The 23,257-nt window shown below is 39.5% G+C and overlaps 1 protein-coding gene across 1 annotated transcript in view; it reads left to right on the top strand.

The window, feature by feature from the left end:
- Positions 1 to 1,620: 1,620 nt before the first annotated feature.
- The window catches only part of jam3b (junctional adhesion molecule 3b), a 42,055-nt gene continuing 20,418 nt past the window's right edge, over positions 1,621 to 23,257 (top strand). Inside the window, exon 1 of the mRNA XM_044140723.1 lies at positions 1,621 to 1,756. Coding sequence (XP_043996658.1) covers positions 1,708 to 1,756 — 49 coding nt within the window. The 5' untranslated portion in view covers positions 1,621 to 1,707. The remainder of the gene's footprint in view (positions 1,757 to 23,257) is intronic.

Below are 23,257 nucleotides of genomic sequence, written 5' to 3'. Positions count from 1 at the left end.
GTTAAACATGATTACAAAAAAACCCAAAACTTTAATTTGTTGAGTCCATGCAATTAGGAGAATTACAGCCAATAAAAAATTATAACAAAACTGAAATTGACAATCTTTCCCTTGGTCAGACAAGGAAAAATAAACTTCAACAAACCTTCTTTCAAATAGTTTGGAAAGTGAAATCAGGAATTCTAAGTATAATGTAAAATAATTAAGAAAGCATGACATTGTGCAGAGCACAAAGCATCAAAATAGAGTGAATAAATATGCCCTTATGGGTTACCGCCGCTATCCAATCAAATTATTATTTATTTTTTTAATTTCGGGACTTATACAGATTTCTATATCGTATCGGTGCATCTCTAGTAGTTATACACCAGCACCCAAATCAGAAAGTAGGAGCTAAGTGTCTTACTCAGGAGTTGGAAACTGGATTCAGACCCTCAACTTCAATTACTTCCAATACAGATACTCCTCCCACTGAGACACAGTCACCCTAAACATTTACTTAGAGGCTGATATGAGACTGAAAATGACCATTTCAGGATTCCAGCATCACACAATCTTTCTCACCTAGAGAGTATTTGTGACAACGTCACCTGGCTTACATTAGTGTAAAGCTCAAATTAGACATATGCACAGGTTATGTAATGCAATTCATAGGCATCCAAGCAAAATATAGACATGATATACCTATATTTAGATGGAATTGCTGCACTAATGAAGGGTAAACAACTGTCTGTACATTGACTTTTATGCAAACAGAATTCACCCAAAGTGCACATCCACTGACGGATAATGGGACATCTCTACGCAATATAGTAGCATAAAGTCATAAATAAGCTTATTCTGCCTCATAAGAGCTTGTTTACTTGGTTGGGAGTATTTTTCTGCCCTGGCAGAGTTACAGCAGAGCTCAGTACGTGGAAAAAAAAATTGCTAGATGCAAGCAATGCATTTTGGCATAACCACAGGACTGTATCCAGTGTGATGTGAAAGGACTTAACAAGACAGAGCTTGTTCTTTCAATGTGAACAAGGTAAGAGAGTCCTGGGCTGACATGACTCCAGTGCCATGTCAAGGCAGCAGTTCCTCAGTTTATGATAGAGAAATGATTTACAGCGAGTAAAAATAAATGAAGGTCTATTTGTTGCACTCCTCTCGTTGCACTGGTGGTACTTGTACTTACTGCATGTGCTGGTGCACTGGTGGTGCTTGTGCAAGACCCTTAGCTATGTAATATTAAACCATGTGTTACATTTCAGATTATTGGTTAATGGATAATTTTAGCATCACCTAAAAGCATTTGCGTTTACTTTTCATTCAAGCAAAAATAATGGAAAGACACTGTTTTATATATATATCTCTATATATTTTTTCTTTCAAATCTCAATTCCCTCCCACATCACATAAAAGTCTGGAAGCTGGTGGTTTCATATCTGGGTTCCCAGCTGGTGCCTGCCAACAGCAGTGTAAGGACACAGTAGTAAAAGCTTTCCTCATCGTGTCAACTATAAATTCCAGTCTGTGTGAGTGATGCTTTCGGTAGCCATGGAAACCCCATATAATAGCTCCCCCGCCCCTCTCTGCCTCTCTCTCTCTCCCTCCGGTAGTTTTCCCTCTAGGTCTCTCTCCCCCTCTCTATCCTCACCAAAGCTGTTGAGGCTACTTTGCGCATGTACGGCCAGCCGCACCGAACATTGCATCGACACCAAGATGGCGAAAACACGTCTAGCTTGCCTCCTGACTCTCCTCTCAACTCACTGTAAGTACAAAAAGCAACCCAAAGCAGCTGCTGTTTCAGTCCCGTGGCTTTGTTTGGGACGTGGCCATCATGGCCAGTCAACTCCTGCATCAGTTTTTAGCACCGTTTCTACCTCCGCGTTGTATGGAAAACGGACCGTGACTCACAACTAACTAGTTGGACGCAACCGTTAAACTCAAAGGTGACTGACAGTAAACCCGCTATGTTGGACCCCGAATACATGTGGACTATTTAGAAAATGTTAACCGAAATGTAAAGAGAGGATAGTGGCATTTTTTCCACAACTTTTTGCTTAGTACTCCTGTTGTTTCTCAATAGACTGCGTCGCATTTACTGCTGTTTACATCAGTATATCGCTTTTAAAAAACAAACAAACAAACAAAAAAACATTAACATAGCGGAGCTGTCGTTAAATCAAACTAGCGTTGCACGTCAGCTTGATTAAGTTGCACGTTTTGTCAGCGCGCGCGCTTGTATATGTGTGTGTGTGTGTGTGTGTGTGTGTGTGTGTGTGTGTATGTATGTGTCCTGACTCAAAAGGTTCAGACAGAAAAGAGAGAGAGAGAGGAAAAAAAACTTTCGTCAAGTTTGGTTAATCAAATATGTATATTTGCGGTTTCGTAGCTGGAGCAGTTAACTATTTAACGCGAGGCTGTGAGGCCGCGCTGACGGCAGAGATGTAGTGATGCGAGATAACGGTTTTTCCTGCGGCGGAATAAAAGCAGGCTGACCGCGGGAGGAGCCAGCCGAGCGGGCAGACTCTCGTGGTGGGTGCCCCCTCCTCTCCCTCCTCCTTCTTCACCGCTCCCTTTCAAACCGCACCGAAGCTTAACACTGGCTAATAGAAACAAGAGTGAGAAAAAAAATGACCCACAGTTTCTGTAGGACTTCAAAAATCTGTATGCTAGGTTTGTCTCCTGTAGCCGGAAGCGAAAAACGGACACCTGTAAGATATCACCGCAGTTCATTTATTTATTTCCGCATGAGCCCTAAAAGCCCTAAACATCTGATGATGTTTTATCGAGAGAACATAGTTACATTTGTGTCCTTATTAAGAGTCTATAAAGATATAAAATAGCTGCTTGATCGGTTTTATCATATATATAATTTGCAGCATAGTTACTAAAATTTTTTAATAGTTCAACACGATATGGACTTTAATTTAGATTTGTATGCTTTGTACAAAATAAAATAGAACACATTTCAATTTATATCTGACCAAAAAAATGTAGTTTTCAAAATACTCTTCCTATTGATAGCTGAAGTGAGAATGGTTTAAATTATGCTTATGTTCCTGATAATTTGTATTTAATGAAATCCCCCACAGAGAAACACAGCTTCTTAGTAAATAGGTGTCTAGTTTTTGAAAGTTCAGAACATCGTAGCTTTAGCCAGGCCACTGACTGGAATCAGTGCGTTTTTGTGATCTGCAACTACAATGCAGTTAATATGACATCATTCTTAGAACACAGTCTCATTTATAGAGGAAAATGTATATGGAGTCACAGACACTTCTTTTTATTCTCTGTCACATTTACCTTGCAAATCATTGAGTTAACAGGTTCCACCGCTTTGAGAACGGTGGATTTAAAATAATAAAGCACGAGTTTCAGTTCTAATTATCGATGTATTTATAAATGCATATTATCGTGTGTCAAAATACTCTGATGTCTGACTTTCGCTTTGATTTCTCTATAACAAAAAATTACTTTGTTTAGTGAATTAAAGGAAATTGTGCTTCCTTTTTAGGCTCTTCTTAGAAACATTGTTCTCTTTGTCAGAAACGTGCTTTCAGTTTTTCTCCTCGGATTAAGGTGTGAGAGGACAGGCGAACAGATGAAACCAAGTGGAGACATAAGAGCCTTTCCTGTGATCACTCACGTGTGTGAGCAGGCTTATTCCCTTTACTTTAATTAGGAACGGCAGCGGCGCTTGTTTGAAATATGTTCCTGTGCTCTCCTGACATACCTTGAGGCTGTAAGATGACTTAAAAAATTTTTTACATTTTATTTCCGATACTCTTAACGGTGTTCTCTTGTGTAAACCTCAATAGGAGAACAATTAGTTTTTCATGCGGGCGGTGAAGATTTAGGAATTCCTTTTGTCTCGGTGGACAGGGCTTAGCCATGTGGTCAGCTGGGCCCCAGCCAACACCGCCTCTGTCTTTGTAGAAACTGGACAAATGCAGCCAGACTTGAGCTCGCCACAAGCCGGGTTATGAATTACTAATTGTTGCTGGTAGCACTGACTGTAATTCGAATGCTTCTTGTATTTTGGAAAAAGTTCTGCTCCTAATATAGGTCCACATGATCCCCCCGATGTGTGAGACTGAATGTTCGTGGGAAATGACAAAGTGTCAGTGGTTTGTTCTTTCTCTGCAGGCCTTGCTTGGTTTCATTTTCTCTCTCTCTCTCTCTGTGAGAGATGAGCTTGTTATTTCAGTTCACGGTGCTCTTAGGGTGATGATCATCTTAATGGCCACACAACTCTAGGCGGAACATGCTGCGTTTCTACGGCCAGTCATTGGTCACTGGAGCAAACAACGAGGCAAGGCAAACACACTTCCATCAGACTTGCATCCACCTCTTTGTTTGTTGGCTTTGGCCTTTTCCCCGAAAATACTCCAAAGAAATTCGTTGAAAAGGAAATCTGCCATGAAGGTTCCTGCCAAGAGCACGGCCAAGATATGTGGGGGCTGGAAGATGCTCAAAGTGGATTAGAAGTGAGCCGATATATACTGTGAGATCATTTCTTTTACTTTTATAAGAAACACCTGTGCTGAGGAGTGAATTCAAAAGGTCGTTGTTGCTTTTTAAACCGTGAGCTGTGACTACAGCGAGCAGCTCAGTTTTAGCACTCCGATAAGAAAAGGATATACACATCATCATTCAAATGTTTTTAATTTTCAGCATTTAAAGGACCTGTTTTATTTTAATATCCTGGATTTAATGTAATTTTTGCAGTTCTCAGCCAAGATCCAATTTAGGGCTGCAACTAACAATTATTTTGGTAATTGGTCGATCACTTGATATTCTAACTATTCATTGATTAATCGGATAAAGCAAAATTGTCACAGATTTTTCATTAAGCTACTTAAGCCTTTTTGATATTAGAAATAAATTAAAAGATGGGAACAAATAAATTATTAAATTCCTTTATTTTAAATACAAAAATAAACACCTCATTGCCTAAAACACAATAACATAACGTTGAATTAATTTGAACAAACTAGGTGAAAATGCCACTTGATTGCTTTTGGGTAAAACATATTGGCAAACAAAAGTGTTCTTATCTTAAATGCAAAATGTATAAATATTTTTTACAATATTGGGTTATTTACTGCTCTGAATATGTTGTTTTTGTCAGCAAAAACCTTTTTTGAGTCTGCACACTCCAGTTAACGGTTAATCAATTACTATATTACTAAATTATTTCACGTAAAGCGTCTTTGAGTTTGCTAATAAAGTGCTGTAGAAGTCTCATAGTTGATAATTATTTCAATAATTGATTCATCATGACTAATCTAATTCGAGCCCTCTCTTTATCTCCATCGATTAGATAAATAAAAGAAAGCTGCCCGCCTGCAGATTGCTTAAACCTTTGAAAATCTTCAGAATAACCCATAGCCAGGGTTCTGTCACCCAGTGTCTAATGTCTTTCTAAATGGAAACCTGGGACTCTGTCTTTTTGCACCGTTTGGCCAGGCAGGAGACACTTCTCTTCCAGATAACTGCTGATGGCTCCCCAAGGAGAGCCTTGTTTTCTGACTTTTTCTCCCTCCACCTAAAGCTAGCAAGCAAATGTTAGGAACACACTCCAAATGACACGTTCCGTCCCCGTGGGCAAGTCGCAGACAGTCTGACATTTTTCTGAAGGGACGGTAAATGGCAGAGGAAATCGGGGCAGGCGAACAGAGAGAAGCCCTGCGCTGTTCGAGATGCGTTTGAGTCAGAATGGGGTGCGAGTTAGGAAGTTCTGCAGAGTTATTTGCAATCTTCACGTTTGAGCTGAAGCCGATACTTACTTGTGCAACCGAAGCCCTTCCATGTCATAAGGTTAAAGCGCTCCATGTGGAATGACCCGAAACAGCTGAGTGGGAGCGGGCGGTGGTTGTTTTGAGCTGCGTCGCAGGCGTGACCAGAAATATCTGCTGAGTCCCTCCTAAACCTGACTGTGCCATGTTAGCAAATGCAGCATTCCAAATAGAAAACACATGGAGGCAGACAGCTCCGCATCATATGAGCTCTGACTAACAATCATTACCACCTGTTTTTCTAAAAGATAAAAAGAGTCCCCCGCCGATGAGCTGGCTGAGGTCTGAGGAGGCGGAGGAGGAGGGGGAAGTTTTGAAGAAGGAAAGCTAAGTGTTTTTTGGCACTTGAAGGCCTTCAGAAAAGAAGCGGGGTGTGTCGGTTCGTCTCCCGAGACAGAAAATCCACTTCCCCGTGACTCAGAGAAGTATTCAGGACCTTGGCCTGTTTTTATTCTGTTTATTTATTTATTTTTTGACAATGTCTCGCAGCGACTTACCGCTTGCTCCAAAAATGGCAGTGGCATGCGCGTGCTTCAAATGTCAATAAGACAAGTAAGCGAAAAATATAGGGCCCATAAATCACAGGCCATCTTGAAGCTGCACATGTTGGCCAAACGTTCATGATGAAAATATGATAATGACCGAGGTGTGGACAGGGAGGATTCTTGTGGGAAGTTTGGCTTCTAGATTGACCATATCCTGAACCTGACGGGGGGACTGTGAGTTCTTGGAAGTGACCAGTCTAATTTAATTAGAGCCATCATCCATTGTTTGTTTTGTCAAGATAGCTCGATTCAGTGTTTAGGCTGCTCTATATCAGGAATGATCTGCTTCCTAACTGGGTGCCTGGGCTTTGGGCAGCACAAGAGCAGCTTCCTGTTTGATGATCTTTATCTGCGATCACATGGTCCCCAGAGGGAGGAAGTGCCGCGCCGGTTCCCCCTGCTTATGTATGCGCTGGGTACTGATGGGAGTACATCAATGGGTCAGAGGATCCCACCATTGATCAAACACTAGAATGCTGTCAGCTTAGTGAAATAATTAGGGGGTTCATTAATGACGGTGAAGCAACGAGCCGCAGTGTGTGCAAGAGAAAAAAGCTCGAGGCTGCGCCCCTGCTGGGAGTCACAGCCATATAATTGCTCTGGATTCAGCTTTTGTTTACAAGGCTGTAGCAAAAGGGCAATTATTTTCTAAAAATAGCCACAAGGCAGAGTCATCGGACGACCTCAGGTGTTTGAAATTGTTCCAATGTGATAATAATAGTGGACAAGACTTCTGAACAGCAGCTCCAAAGTTTCGGAATGTTATTTTCTTTGTTTAACAAGAAGTATAACTCATTAGAATGAATGTAGAAGCAAGATTTACCTGTTATTTTAGGGCTTGATGTTTCCTCCAAAGTTGTGACATGTTCCTATAAAAACAGCAAGGCACAGCTGTAGCGCTGCGATTTCTAAAACTTTAAGGGCCTAAAGGAGTCAAACATGACGTCAAACCTCCTAGTCAGAGGTTACTCTAGACTTTTTTCCCTGTAAGTCATGTTGACAAATCTATTCCTCTATCACCAGCTTGTCTCCAGATATTGCAGCACATGTAGTCATCCCCTTTTCTCAGCCGTGGGAACTCCCACAAAACCCATTAATCCTTCCTGAACTCCCCACTTCCACCTGCTTGCCCTGTAAGCTGAGTGGAAGTTTAGAGCTCGCTTGTCTGTCATCTGCCACCACATCACTCCTCCTTTTCTAACCAATTTCAACGAACCAGTGGCTTGTTTTCTAATAATGTAGGTGTTCAAGTGTGTTGTAAACTGCAATGCCTTCTCGTCTTCTCGCTGCTCGGCCACAGGTGGTTTACGCATGTCTATCATCAGTGAATCTGTGAATAACACTGTTATTATTAGGCGCCGCGTGGTTATGTCTGAGTTTCTGGGATATATTCATAAAAGTATTTCGTGGTGCCTAATGTGGACAAACCTGCGTTCGCACATGCTTCTAATTCTGAAATTAGACGCAAAGGCAGAGCTGCTCCTAAAATAGCTTGAAAGAGCAACCACCTTCTCTCTGCCCCGACACAATTCAGGGGTAAACATGCCTGCACTTATTTATATTTATTTCAGTTACAGCCAGAATAAATTGCTTAGCTTTCTCAAAGACTAGAGTTACTTTTGTTACACATATTGCACAAAAAATGGGGATCTGCTTGAGAAAATTTTGGCAGAAGACATGAAAAGTGGGGGTAAAAAAATAACCATCTGTTCTGCTGACTTTACAAAAGATGAGTCAGGAATGTCACAAAGGGCAGAGTTCTTCCTCTCTACCAATAAACTCTTCCCAATATTTTTGCAGAAAATACTTTGAATCAAAGAAACAGTTTATAGTTACACTGCCCCTATTTGATGAATTTTACAGGATCTAAACAATGACTGGAGGAAGTTCCTCTGCCAGCAAGTGTTCTTTTGTTATGTAATCAGTGTCTTTGTATTGCTAGTTTGCAATAATTTTAATTTTACCCACATTCTTACTTTAGTTCATGCTTTTTTATATATCTTTGTTTGGATCAGCTAAATTAACGCATTATTTCAAATAAGAAACATCCATCCATTTTCTAACACCCTTGTCCCTAATGGGGTCAGGAGGGTTGCTGGTGTCTATCTCCAGCTACGATCCGGGCGAGAGGCGGGGTTCACCCTGGACAGGTCGCCAGTCTGTCACAGGGCAACACAGAAACATACAGGACACACAACCATTCACACACACACTCACACCTAGGGAGAATTTAGAGAAACCAATTAACCTGACAGTCATGTTTTTGGACTGTGGGAGGAAGCCGGAGAACTCGGAGAGAACCCACCATGCACAGGGAGAACATGCAAACTCCATGCAGAAAGACCCCGGGCCGGGAATCGAACCCAGGACCTTCTTGCTGCAAGGCAACAGCTCTACCTACTGCGCCACTGTGCAGCCCCAAATAAGAAACATCCTTTTCGGATTTAGAAATGCCATTCAGACGTTGTTCCTTAAAGTTTTGAGGAGGGCTTCACATACAAAAAATAGGAACCAATAAAATCTGAAATATTAAAGAACAGTATGCTTAACCAATCAATCAATTTGTCAATCAGGTTTATTTGTATAGCACATTTCCGCAACAAGGCAGTTCAGTAAGATCAAAGTGCGTTACATTATAAAAACAAAAATAAAAAGTTATTAAAATAACATGCAGTCGACAATTGAGACATCAGTGATATTTAGATTTATTTAATAGGCACAGACACACAATAACATAGGCAAACTGAATAAAACAGCAGTCCAATGCTTGCATCATAGTGCTTAGTGTGAGCTAATTTGCAGAACTTGTCCCCAGTGACAAGTGACAGTACATACCATGAATATTAATAACTTGAACTGTCAACTTAAACTCCCAGCTCCCAAAAGGAGGCAAAACAGATTTTGGGAAATTTTTACTGTGAAAAATGTGTCACTGTATTCCTACAGTCTACATAGCAGGTACAGTTGCCATCCCTGTTAATTAATTATTTCAAACTTTGCCAGTAATGGACAGAGATTTCTTTTAAAAAGTGAACCTGTAGAGCTGTTACGTAAAATACAATGTGGTTGAAAATTTGGGCCAGGTCTTTCTGCTGGTGCACCTATGAAAAAAAGTGAGGCGTGCCAGTGCAACCAGTGTAAAATGTTGGTCTAGAGCCCAGAGGAATCTGAGCCTCACATTATTTGATTTAAAACATTGTTGCCTTAATAAGAAGAAGGTTATTTTTTAATGTTTCCACATCGTGACTGTATTTAATTTGCTACAGGAAATATTTCCGAACAGCCATAATTGTCCTTCTGGACGATGAGTCAGAGGTTTCGGAAACCCAAAAATGTAGCTATTTTTTTCCAGGAGGGTGCCACAAGCAGGGTTGTAAACAGACACAGAACCTTATTGGTCATTCATATTATTGACATTGTTTGTCTGTAAAAGAACATGAGAAAGTAATGGAAAAAGTTTGGGACTTATAGCAACTGTAGAGGTTAAAAGTCCAGATTTTTTAAAATTATTTCTTTTACATTGTCACATTAAAATAACTTCCTGATCCTAATGGCCATTGGTTCACCAACAGGCTTTGCTGTACAGAGTTTTAAGAAGAGTCCTAATTAACGCGTTTTTTATCTAATTGTTGTATGGGTCCCCGAAATAACTCCTCTTGATTTTTACAATTTTTTCTTGCCACAACAGTAATGATCAAATCAAGGTAATTAGAGTGTAGAAATTGCCATTATGATAAAGACTTACTGATGACAGTAACTCTAATTCAATGTCAATGTCAAACAGCTTCATTCATTTTAATTAAAACATTAAATGTTGCTGGTAAAATCATTACAGGGCTATTATGGTTTTGAATATTTATATTAATAGTTTTATTTTAATTCCTTATGTATTTAATTTTTCAGTTTTATGCACAACTAAATAGTTGTGCATAAGTTCTCTGGAAAACAATTTTTTCTAAATGATTTTATTATTACTGTTGAAAGTAATCTTTTTTTTTTATCATTCTTCAACTTAAGACTGTGGAGAGATTTTTGTATATAAAATGTTAATTTCACAGGCTTTATTTTTATTCCTCACGACCAGCGGCGATCCTCTCTCATCCATCACCAGCGAGTGTCAGTGAGTGTAAATTCATCTACAAAGCAGGAGCCATCGACATAAAAAGCATACATCATCTGCTAACATCTGTTTGTGACAGCAGCTATCGGGTAGTTTAGTAATAATTCCTCGAGTTAAGATTTAAATATGAGACAGCAAATGAACAAATAAAATGTGATATTTATATTACATATATAGAGAGAGTAACTAATAACTCACAGTTTGTTCTATGTGCAAAAGTGTGCTTGTTTGGTAATCCTAAATGCTTTATCTGTGTTCCTTTTGAAGTATTTCTTAGACTATAGTCTAATTATTATTTTTTTCTCACATATGACTCGATCCAAAAACTGGATTGAATCATATGAAATAAACAAATTTTATGTGCAATTAGTGGATGTTTCTGTAAAATATTATTCCTTACTGTTTTATCTGCTTTCATAGCTTTCTATCGCACCATGCCAGGTGCATGAAGTTAATGCTCAACATCCAGTTGTCTTAAGGCTTTCTTGCACCATCTCAAGTTCATCTTAAAATAATGCGGGATGCTTCTGACTGTAAAAATAAATCATAAATAAGTGTTGGACCAGATCACTTTGCTGCGACTGTCAGTCCTATTTGAAATGTCAGGGAGATATGATGTTACTTTGATAGGGGACAAGATGTAACGCTCAGGAATGCCGGACATATTTCTTACTATCTTCACATATGGTGCATTTATCTTCCCCATAAATGTGCCATATATGAAACAAGCCTGATGAAGTTTTGATGAGCAGTAAGAAGATAGGATCAACTCAGGTGTCCTACAGAATCAAATAGAAGTCTATAATTAACTAAAACTATTGATCTACATGGTGCATTTTCCTGCTTTAATTTCTACCAAACTCAAATGCAAAAACAAAAGTTTCCCGGTTTGGCTTGGCTGAAAATTTCCTTTGTTGCCTAGCAACTGCTTGGAGCAAATAAATGATTTGGCATATAAGCCCTAGAAAAATGTCCAGTTGTAAACAAGCAGGATCTGGTGCATAAAGCTGTGAACTTTATACAGGTCACTGCTTTCTGTCATTGTGGTTGTGGTAAATTTGTTGTTGTTGCTGTTGGTTGGGGTGAGATTTACCTCCCGTATCTGATCCTTCAATCTGTCGAACGTGGCACCAACTAATAAAAGAAGTCTGCATACTGTCAACATTTTTCTGCTGCTTTTCTTCTTTTATTTAACAACAAGCAGTGAGAAGTAAGAAGTAGTGCTTAACGCGTTAACGCATGTGATCAATATGAAAATTTGAACGCGCTAATATTATGTTATGTAGATTAATTGCGCTTTCTATTTTGACCTAAAAGCCTCTCTCCTGCGGAGGGTTAGCTGGTTCACAGTAGTGCGTTATGGGCTCGACACAGGGAGCGACGAACAGCGAAAGGTGAAATTTTTCCATAACAGCAGGCAACAACAAAAGTTGAACATTTTTCAGTTTTCTTGTGTTGCGTTGCTAGTTCATGTGTGCATGTCTACATGCACAAGCCTAAAATTTCACATGCATGAAGTGGAATAGGTTTTCCTTAGTTGCTCGTTAGTACTGGGAGAATACATAACCTAATTTCTACTACAACAAAGACAGCAACAACAACAAAGCTAGATAATTACTTGCATTTTAATTGGTTGGCAGTTGTGGTTCCTGCAAGAACCACAACTGCCAACATATTTTAGTTTAAGTTTACAAAGTTAGGCATAGTGATTAATTGTGATTAATCACAGCACTAGAGTGTGATTAAGCTGATTAAATTTCTTCATCGATAGACAGTGTGAGATTGTATTTGTGCTATAGTTGTGGTCATTAGCTTTGTTTCAATTGAATAGTCCCCAATAACAGCAAAAGAGTAGGTAACATTCAGTTGAGCATGCCTTCTGACCATATGGTGTGAGGATGATCCCTTCAGGGCTGCTTAGTGCTAAAAGTATTGAAACCGAATCGCAATTGATAGCATTGTGGTTGGTTCACATGCTTTGGCAGAAAGCAATTCAATGTGATAGATCAAAATGGCTCTGGCAGGGCCTGGACCGAACAACACCGTATCTGTTTCTACCGAACCTTTCTCATCAGAGCTTTGGAAGCGGAGTTATTACTTCAAGAAAAATGTGACTTTTTCCTGTTGAGATCAATCACGAGAAGTGGTCAAAGCGTCCATGCCTTTTAGACTTTGCTATGACTCATATCCAGAGTGGAGGCTCAGCACACACAGAGCTGCTGGCACATGTGTGTGAGGGCATACTCTGGGTAAGTGAGTGCCTTAGATATTTGTCAGAATGCCAGACATAGGCGACGAGTTTGCAACACTGTGGTGGGTTCCTGTCTGAGCTCCATTAGTGGTTGCCTTACAGTAGGGCATCCTAAGTTTCTGCGTCCACAGAGCAGCGGAACAAGGGTGTAATTTGGTGAGATTTCACTCTAGATTGTTTATTTTATGCTCTGAATTACACTAACAGCGTGGCTCAAATCTCAAAGCGGATCACAATTTTTAGGTATAACTACATGAATTAGGGTACATGAGGGACAGCAGAAAAAGAAGAAATTATTCAGTAGTAGAGGATGTGACTGTGGATATTCCACACCCTATCTCTTCTAAGGGATTTCCTGGATTTTTTTTTTTTTTTTTTTTTTGCAATAATGTAGTAATTGAACTAAATTGTTAGTTTGTCAACATTAAACCTCATAAAACGTTCAACAGGAGAGTCACTCCCAAAAGGACCATGTTATCTCCTGTGCCATTTCCTTTCCTGCTTTACATCAAAAGTCAGATTAGATGTGAAGCCAGACTCTTCTAGAGCTATAAACTGCAACTTTAAATCTGTCTTTCTACCTCTGCCTTGCTTATCATTACACAATATTTCCCAGTCTAAAGCTGTTCTCCTTTACTAGAATATACAGCAGAAAATTACAAAAAGACAAACAATATAAGTTTTAGGGTTGTATTGAATTTGTTTAAATCACCATCTTGCAGCAACAATACCCAATTTGTAGGCGTGTTTTTGTTGAAACACAAGTGTAAAAAGATTTCTACATCCGTTCGCCGGAATCTTTTCTTCCTCCATGTTGTTGAGTTAAAACTTAAAGCTTGAAAACAACTTTGAATGACATTGGTGGAGCCATCTTCCCAGAAAACACACATAAGTGTTTCAGCACATTTTATCTCGCTCTCTTAAAGCTTCAGCCATTTCTTCAATAGCGGCAGACCCCTGAAAACAAAGCCATTTCTCATATTTGTTCTGCTAACCCTAAAAAGCTCTGAGCACAGATATGTGCTTCCTAAAATATTCAACATACAAAACCAAAGAGGCACAAATAATTTATTGAGAATTTTTCAAAAATAACAACAACAGGAGGAGAACAAAAGCCATTTTGCTGTTAGGGATAAAACAGAGAACAGGTGAACTCAAAGAAACCACTATACTCATAGTACTCTAGTAAAGTTTATTCTAGCTTGCTCTGGGTTTAAAGTAGACCTATGATTGCTGGGTTTCATCAGACTCCTCACCTCAAGACTCAAAGAGAATTTACCTCTCCTTGTATTAAAATGTAACAAATCTCCTCTTTTTTCCCCCGGCCAGCACCGCCCACTCCTACTGTCCTTCCTTAAAACAGACTCTTTCATGCAGAACTGATCAGCTGTACAGTTTTATCTCAAATCATCAACACTCGAGATCTGTGGGCAGCTTCCTTTGGGGCGATTGTTAGCGTGTTAATGCCGTTCAGCGAGAACAGCTCAGTTGTTCAAAGAGAGGAGACGACTGCAGAGCTGTTGTGACGTACTGGTTTCTAACCTAAGGCAGAACAACAGCCTGTAAGGCTGGGACTAAACTGCTGCTGCCTGTTACGTTGTTTTCCTACTGATACAGAGCGGGTTGCGTTCAAGCAGATTGAGCCTGGCTCCTTGCCAGTTGCAGTCATGCTTTATCAGGACAGGGCCTGCTCTGCTCAGTTCACTTGGTGAGCTCGCTACCACCGAGCTAAGAAAAATCAACGCTATCTGTTATCTGTGTCAATGAGTAAAGTAGCTCTATTTTATTGGTTTAAGCTTTCAACCTGTCTGTCATGACGAGTTTTTAAGTGTTGGCAGTTTGGTTTTTTTTTTTAAACGAAATTTCAGATGTGCAATATGGAATCGACTGTTTGCCTCCTCACACAGCAGGCAAATACGTGCCAAATGTGATTCCCTTTTTGTCCATTTGCAACACTTATCCAACATTTTTATGGCAGTCTGTATGGTCCAATTCCGATCTCCCTCACCCAAAAAAAATAAAGAATTTGATTCATGCCACTTCCATAAGTTGTACCAAATCAGATACCTATCAGATGGTTTTAAAAGCGATGCAGTCTGAACGGTTATGTGGCATTTAATCCAACTTTTACATCATTGACGTGATGCATACATCATAATTTGATAGGTGTGGTAAATCCAGTGGCTGAAAATTATATGAAATTATGAACGAAGTCTGTGTCGGACAGCATGATGTCGCCTCTGCTCCTAATATAAACAACTCATCGCTGCTCCTGGCAGAAAGACGAGAAAGTACCATTGATGATGCTGTTCTGGTGATGCGTAGTTTTCTTACCAGCAGGTAAAAAAAAATAAAAATCACCCATTCTCTATTTTCACCATGAAACCTGTCCGTAAGTCAGCCGCTGCGTGCTGCTTCAGCTCTGTAATTGTCCTGCCCAGCTTTGTTTCCTCCATCACTGCACGCACAATAGAATAGTTGATATAGAAGCACAGCTAGCAGCGTGGACGAGTGGATTATTCTGCTGTCAAGTCCCCTTTTCCTGAATTTCCCATGAAAACCAACAAGCAATTCCCCTCCAAGTAGGGGATACAAGTGCGGCTCCAGCGGGTGTGGAAGCAGGAGGAAGCGCCGATATTTTCCCTGGCCACCTGTTACTCCTGCGACATTCTCTCCCATGCAGCCTGAGCAAACTATTCGAGGATGCCATTATCCACACTTGTTGTCTGAGTGGACTGCTTGTTGGGAAATTCTTGCTCAGTTTGTGCGCACTTTGATGTCCCAATATTGTTTCGCAAGACACATCACGTTCACAAACAACTGGGCCCTGAAATGATTAGGAGTCATTCCCTCTGTCTGCTGCTGAGTGGAATGTATCTGACTGGAGAATGCAGCTCATAAGAGTCGACTCCACCCTTTTAATTAGGAGCTCTTTTGCAACATTTTTTATTTTCATGTTGATTTAGTTCTTCAGCAAAGACACTAAATTCCAATTGTTGTTGAGTTTTGTCATTCCAAAGTTAGCTATTCTAAGAAGAAAAATTTAATTTTGTTCTTTTTAATCCATCAAACAAGGGAGAAAGACGCCAGCCCCCCTCCTTTACCCTGAACCAGATTAAGTGGGAATAGAAAACAGATGGATGGCATATATTTAGCAATCCATAGCTCGGTGACCAAGGCCATCTGAACCTCTCCTGCTATTCAGTAGGTTAGAAAAATAAGAAATGTCAAGTTTGCGATCTTTCATCCAACCAGTAGACTCTGGGACCATTTTATCTAAAGCAGCATAGAAAACAGTAACACTAAAAGCACACAAAGTAGGAAACTGAGAGAAAATAGACAGTGTTTAAAGGGACAGTATGTCTTTTCCCTGCATCTAGTGCAGAGGTGGGCTACTCTAGGCCTCGAGGGTCCTGCAACTTTTAGATGTGTCTCCATTTCAACACACCTGAGTCAAATAATGAGGTCATTGGCAGGATTCAGGAGAAATTGACCGCACTTAAGAGGTGATTTAGTTTTTGGATTGAAGTGTGTTGAACCAGGGAGACATCTAAGGGTTGCAGGACACCGGTTCTCGAGGACTGGGATGTTATCTTCAGTTGTTATAAAAATTATATATATCGAATATGACTTAAAAGAAATCTGACTCTTAACATCTTAAAATTGGGCCTCTGTCTCTTAAAATAATCCTGCTGTTTCCGAAACTTCGCCTTCGGGAATTCATCGCAATATCGCTCCTCTATTATCCCTTTAACAACATTTTTACCAGTGTTGCACTGAGAAGTCGCTTGCATAATTAACTTTGTTGATGCGCAGTTCCATCAGGCGTTTGCTGATTGCTGCTAGCTAGTCTCATGGAGCTCAGTGGAGGAGTCGCAGGAGAGGGCTGCTGTGCAGCTGAAGTCATGGGAGTTTCAAGGATTTCTAATAAGGCATAAATTAATCTAGGCAACATTGCAAGTATGTTTTTGATTACAGAATAACATTACCACACGATGTAAAGCTCAAAAAGTGAATTTTACATAAAAAGACCCCTTTTAAAAACCAAACCACATTTTGTTATGAAACCACCCAGTTTAAGAAATTTGGTTTCAAAAGACAGACCTATTTAGCTGGTGAATATTATCATCAGCTTTGAGCATTAAACTCAAAGACAGTAATACAGCAAGCAGACTGAAAGTAGAGTAGTTGCCAATTTACTCGTTTGATTTTCCCTGCAATGATTATGTCACTGCGAGCTGCTCAGCACCCTTACCAAGGTCATGGACCGTTTGTACTACCAATATGTGTAATTTAAATATGTTTAAAAACAGAAATAAAATAGCTTTGACCGAACAAAAAGAAAACATAACATCCCCAAATTAAAGCTTATCTGCTTGTGCCATTCAGAGACTCAGATTTTTTCAGCTTCAAGCTCAATTTTGTTATATGTGTGCGCGTGGGTGTGTGTATTCTTTAGCTACATAATCCATCTTTGCATTAAAAGTTAATATTTAGAATGATGCTGTAAGCTGATTAGGTACAACATGCTCTTCAGTGTAGCTAACATGTCGGAACATGGCAGCTAACAGCCTCTCTCTCTCTGCTAATGCTGCAAAGAAAAGCATATAGTCTGAGCACTAACGGGAGGTCTCTAAACCGGGAGGAGCATGTCAGAAATGTAAATGTAATTCACTTTTAAATTTGACATCTTAAGTATGGTTATTATGGGGTCAATTCAGAAAACTATTTCAAAATTTATTAGGAGGGGCTTTCATTGTTTTTATACTGGAATAATACAAATCTGTAGACATTATGTAAGCCCAGTTCCCTCACTCACACCTACCCAGTTCACATGTCCAGTCGCCCACTAAATAGACACTTAAGACCTTTTATTTGGTCTGTTGGTCTGATAGGGAAACTTGCAGTCCTCTGTATTTAAATACCATAAGTGCTGACTCTGCTGGTGATCTGGAAGCTGGATTTAATAGCAGAACAAAAGAAATCCCAAAATGAACCTTCTTCCGAACTAGGGTGTAAATCTGATTCATGTTTATTAATGCAGAAATTGTTCAAATGTAAATTTGTAGCCCTTGTTAACCTTACATTTAGTATCTGACTGCAGTGCTTTTCATAAAGGCTCCTTTACACAACATGGCTTTTGTTCCAACGTGAAAACAAAGGCTGCTTAATAGCCTGAGCTGTGTGTAGCGTTTGTTGCAACAGTAGACTTTAGGAAGACTGTATTTTTTTGTTCAGGACACGTTTCAGGATTGATAGCATCTTGATGACTGAGCTGAACTCTACTGGGAGGCCTTGTTATAAAGCCTTCATAAGCCTGCTGCTGCTACCATCTCACACATTTTGCCTCTGTATGCCAAAAACAATGTTGGAACATTGCAGACTGATTTCATTCCCCTTTATTAACAATAAAGCAGAATTAGCTGATTCAGTGAGGATAAACGTCATAGCTATTTATTTAAAAGACACCTGGAGTTCTACATAGAGCCTGGACGGCCACACTTACCTTTTCAGTCAAATTCTTTTTCTTCTTTTGTTTTTTTCTCTTAACCAAAAGTGAGTTTTCAGGACGTGATGCAGATTAAACCTTTTGGACCTGCTAAGTCATCATGTGTCTGCTATGAGCTGTTCGCTTATTGTTCTGTTGTCAGTGGAGCTTTAGCCAGTCGTGGTCGGATACGCTCCGCGTCCACAGGCTCAACAATGCAGGCTTATCCGGCAGTGGCAGAGTGGGTCAGCTGTCCCTTATCTCTCCATCACTGTGTTGGCCAAATAGGGCGTTATTAGGAAAGGGGACTGCTGGTCGGTCATAAAACGACCCGGGTTATTATCCCAGCAGTCAGATTAGCCTGCTATGTCCATATGTGAATGTTTCCAGGTCTTCACGTGTTGTTATGAAACAGCTTCTTGACGGCTTTAAGAAAAAAGTGTTGTTGTTTTTTTTCTGCTCCTGTACTGTACTTTTGTTGGACCACTGTGGTGCTAGTATAACTTATTAATTGAATTTATTTAAAGTAACTAGGGCTTAAACAATTAATTGGATTAATCGTGATGAATGGATTACAGAAATAATCGGCAATTAATTTAGCAATCAATTAATCGTTAACTGGAGGTAATAGACTCAAAAAGGCCATTTGCTGAAAGAACATAGTGAGAGTGGTAATTAAGCCAAAACTGCCCCAACAGATTAGCCCTAAACTGTATTGATGTTAAGTAAAGCTACAAGTGATGAACCGAACATTTAAGGGATGTTATATTGTTGCATTTTAGGCAAGAAAATGCTTTGTCTTTCAAAAAAGGAACTTAATTATTTAGTTTATTAGAATTTTCTTATGCATTTCTAATATTGTGTAAAAGTGGATAAATGTAAATTCTGCAGTGTGGCAATTTCTTATCCTGTAAATCGTCAAACTAATCGATAGAATAACCAATTCTAAAATAATTGTTAGTTGTAGCACTAAAAGTAACATTTATTTGGTGATTACTTGAAAATGTTGGAATTATAAACGTATTTCAGTATTGTAGTAATGCAATTGTACTTGTTTCTGTTTGTTGTAACAAAAAAATAAATAAAGAAAAAAGGCATGTGTAGAGATTGCATTCCTAATTAGGATTAAGGAAAAGGGTTAGGCAGCCTTGGCTAGAATGTAAGGCATTTGCAGTGACTGTCTCTGGTGCCATCTGTGCAAAGTATGGTGAGGAGCTAATTCTGGCTCCAAGTGTGGCCTGATTCAACAAAGATTTTGTGGTCGCAGTTTCTCTTCAAACATGGGATTTTGACTCTGGCTGCAGACTAAAAGCTGAAGCAGAGAGAAGAATTACCCCCCACCCGCACCTCTCCTCTTAGATGTCCTTTAAGCTGACGCCACAGAGCTGCCCAATTCATTTGGACATGGAACATGTGCAGCATGTCAGATTGTTCGCATAACAGAGACGCTGCGCCAGAAGAAGCACGCTCACTATCTACCCTCAGTGCTTCGACGTGCTGTGGCAAGCCGTCCGTACTGTCTCCCTCAAGAGGCTGACCTAGGCTTGAGCAAAGGAGTTGTTAATTAGTTCATCATAAACAATGGTCAAGTTTTTTTTCTGTTGTGTGTGTGTGTGGGCGTGTGTGTGTGTGTGTGAAAGAGAGAGAAAGAAGGAAGAGTCGCTGCTGTTTCCACCTACCTGGGAGAGATCCCGATTTGAAGGTTTCCGTTACAAACACTAAATAGTGTCTGAGCGTCTGACCACTCACCTATTATCAGTATTTTTTTAAACAAATCATAACTACATACTTGTAACATTTCACTTTATGTTGTACAGTTATCTTTTACAGATGATTTTGCTTCTGAACCAGGACATTATTTCGAGTTGGTTATAACACCATACTTGGTATACACCAATATAAACATGCAACATTGCTGTTATGACCGACATTGACATCTATTACTTCCAAAGTTGCGTCTAGGCTGTTTGGTTTTGTTGGGCCAATACCAAAAAAAAAAAACAGATATTCATATATTTTTAAATACATTTTATTTTTGTCGTTATAAGGCCATCTTGCACATGCAACAGTACTGGCGCATTATTAAACATCACAAAATGACTGCATTATATAACAAAATATTCAGATATATCGTTCGTTATTAAATATACCAGGTATTCCTCACTGGATAACATAGTCCTTTATCCCAATCAATCGATCAGCTTTAGTTCACATTATAAGATAGAGTTAATCGTTATGATAAATCACAACTGTTATCACGTTATTATTCTGTAAATATTTGGAGCAGCTCTTTTGAACAAAGTTGATCAGCTCCACTGGCTTTTTGCAGCTATGCAGGGTTGTTTCACTGACTGGTCAGTGCAACATCCAGCTGTTTGTGATTACTGTTTGGTCTATCCTTTCATTGATTTTCTATGGACGTATTCAAAAAAAAAATAAAATCTGGATCGTGTTGCTAATTATTTGTGTTCAGAAAAGAAGAGCGGGGGGGTCATAGTGTTTCCGAGGAGGCTGAATTACAGCGCATTGCAAATATAACCCGGCGGCGGATCATGTTTTCCATGAAGATCTCACGCCTGGATTTCTGTCATTACTTTTAGGTCTGTGCCTGTTCTATCTTTGTGTTTGGTGCTTATTGTTTCCAAAGTTACAGTACACTGTCGCCGTTGTTCTGTTTAATTAAGCCGTGATTCGCACTGACTGCCTGAAACTGTGTCAGAAAACAAAGGTCCTCACTGGCATGCCGGGCCGCTGAGGGCATGCGAAGAGGCAGTTTGACACCAAATAACCAGACTATTTTTATGCAACAGCCATCTGATTATCTCAGGCCCAAGATGTTTCACATGATTTAACGAATGTCGAATGCTATTGAAGAAAATCGATGGTTTCATGGTTTCTCATGAGCTACAATCACAAAAAAATGCTGAGGGATCAAATGAAAGAATGGGAAAAAAAAACACCCACTATCACTAAGTGCTTGTTTTTTACCTTAAGGCATCAGTTTAATTTGTATGTCAAAACCCTATATTTGTTTTTTTTTTAATTATTATTTATTTGACACAAGGCCTGAATTATTAGTTCTTTATTTTATTATATGAGCTGATAAAAAAAGGGATCCTTAGCTCTTGATAATGCTTAACACTATGGGTATTTTTTATTTTTATTTTAGCTATTTTTTATATCAGCATGTTCCATTGGCAACTAATTACTACATTTGGATGCCACTCATTTCAAGCAAGTGAAACATTAAAGCAATCAGTGGCGGCGGCTGTGTGTAAGGTGAAAAAGTGAAAGTTTGTCTTCCTCCTCTGTGGTCCGGTCCTGTGAGCTAGTCATACTTAGCTCGGGGTTAAAGCGAGAGGAGGCCAGATGTAGATGCTAACGCTGACACAATGTGACAGGTTCCCAGGCATTCAATGACACCATCAGCCCCAGCGCAACGCCCCCACCTCCTCCACCCTCTCGTCAGCTCCATCCACGTCTTTGACCCTGCTGGATCAGAGGCCTCACCGGCGGTAAGACTCGTGGGTCACGCCGGACTCACCGGGCTCACAGATAACGGCCTGCAGCAGGTGCATATTTAAATGCAGAATAAATGAATACACAAAGGGCTCTTGCAGGCAGAGCAAACTGTGTTTGAGTACACATGGATAAGATACCGGAGCATTTGAATAAACCCCTGATACCGGGATCCAGTTCCGAGACAGAATGAGTTTATCCAGTTATTGTGGGATGTCTGGGACACCCCAGTTTGTTCAGTTTTACAGACTTCTCTTTCTATTTCTGGCTTCCTTTACCCCTGTCATTTTATATTTTGTTATATAAGTTATTGAAATCGTTTTGTTTGGAAAAATATTGCTTTGTAACTTTGCTGCTAATGTGACCACTTTCTCTGAGATCTTATGTTTCATTGTTGTCTTTAATTTTATTGAATATAAAATAATAAGACAAAATCTATTCTGAGTAAATAGAAAACATACATTAAAGTGATTTATTGAGGACATGTAAACAAGGACAGGCTACAACTTTGTAATATATTGAGTTTGGGGGTTTTTTTCTTTCCATTTTTTTTTTTTTTTCTGAAGAATTTTTCCGGCACTAGTGGCCCGTATTTTTTGCGACAGTAAGCAGACAGGAAGGAGGGCGAGGAGAGGGGGGAGGACATGCGGCGAGGGCCGCCGGGACCGGGAGTCGAGTCCGCGGGATCCGCATCGAGGTCTGGGCCCTCCAGGCGTGGGGGCGTGCTAACCCCCTACGCCACCACTGCACCCCCCAATATATTGAGTTTTTAATCTGTGTTACTAATTTTCAGATACAAAAACTAGACAGTACAATATAATATTTTTGTGTCAACATATTCTTTGCCTGATGAACTCTAAAATATAATAATATTATAATACAGCTTGTCAACCTTTCATACTGCTCTATTTTCTTGGTCATCTTTCTTTAAGTGTTTAAAAAAATAACTTTTCCCTTTCTGCAAACTTTTCCAGAGAGACAATCTGTTCTTAAAAGTATTCAGTAATATTTTAAATGAAACCTCTGCACTCAGAGTTTTAAATGACCTCCTTTTCGTTTTTGAATTAGATGACTTTGCTGTTTTGAGTGCAGCCTTTGGCAAGGAATTATAGAATCATTTTTCACACGACTTTCACAGATTCTGTTGAAAAGTTTTGACTGCACTTTTCAATAAACTCAAATGGACAAATCAGTTTGTCTAAACAAGTTGCTTTGTACTTATTGATAATTTTATGCACTTTGACCAGGTTGATGAAAGTCCCAATCATGTTAGCCTAAAGCCAGAGCAGTTAGTTTTGTAATTTATAATCTGCCAGGATTACAGCTGCCAATGGTTTCAGCGGTTGGTTTTGTTCTGTTGATGAACAAAGTTAACATTGTAATGTTTCATCTTATTTGCCCCTAATAAGGAGCCATAGATAGTAACATTTTGCTCCCAACAATCATTGCTTACATAACCAAAAGTTATCTGTTTTAAAAGTCGTGGTGTGGAAACAGGAGAATCATTCTTCACGGTTTTAAGACAGGAGAAATACAAAAGACACA

This window comes from Gambusia affinis, linkage group LG15 (genome assembly GCF_019740435.1).
Source record: "Gambusia affinis linkage group LG15, SWU_Gaff_1.0, whole genome shotgun sequence".
In the NCBI taxonomy this organism is placed as follows: domain Eukaryota; kingdom Metazoa; phylum Chordata; class Actinopteri; order Cyprinodontiformes; family Poeciliidae; genus Gambusia; species Gambusia affinis.
Note: the sequence above shows the minus strand (reverse complement) of the source record. Positions and strands in the feature narration are given on the sequence as shown.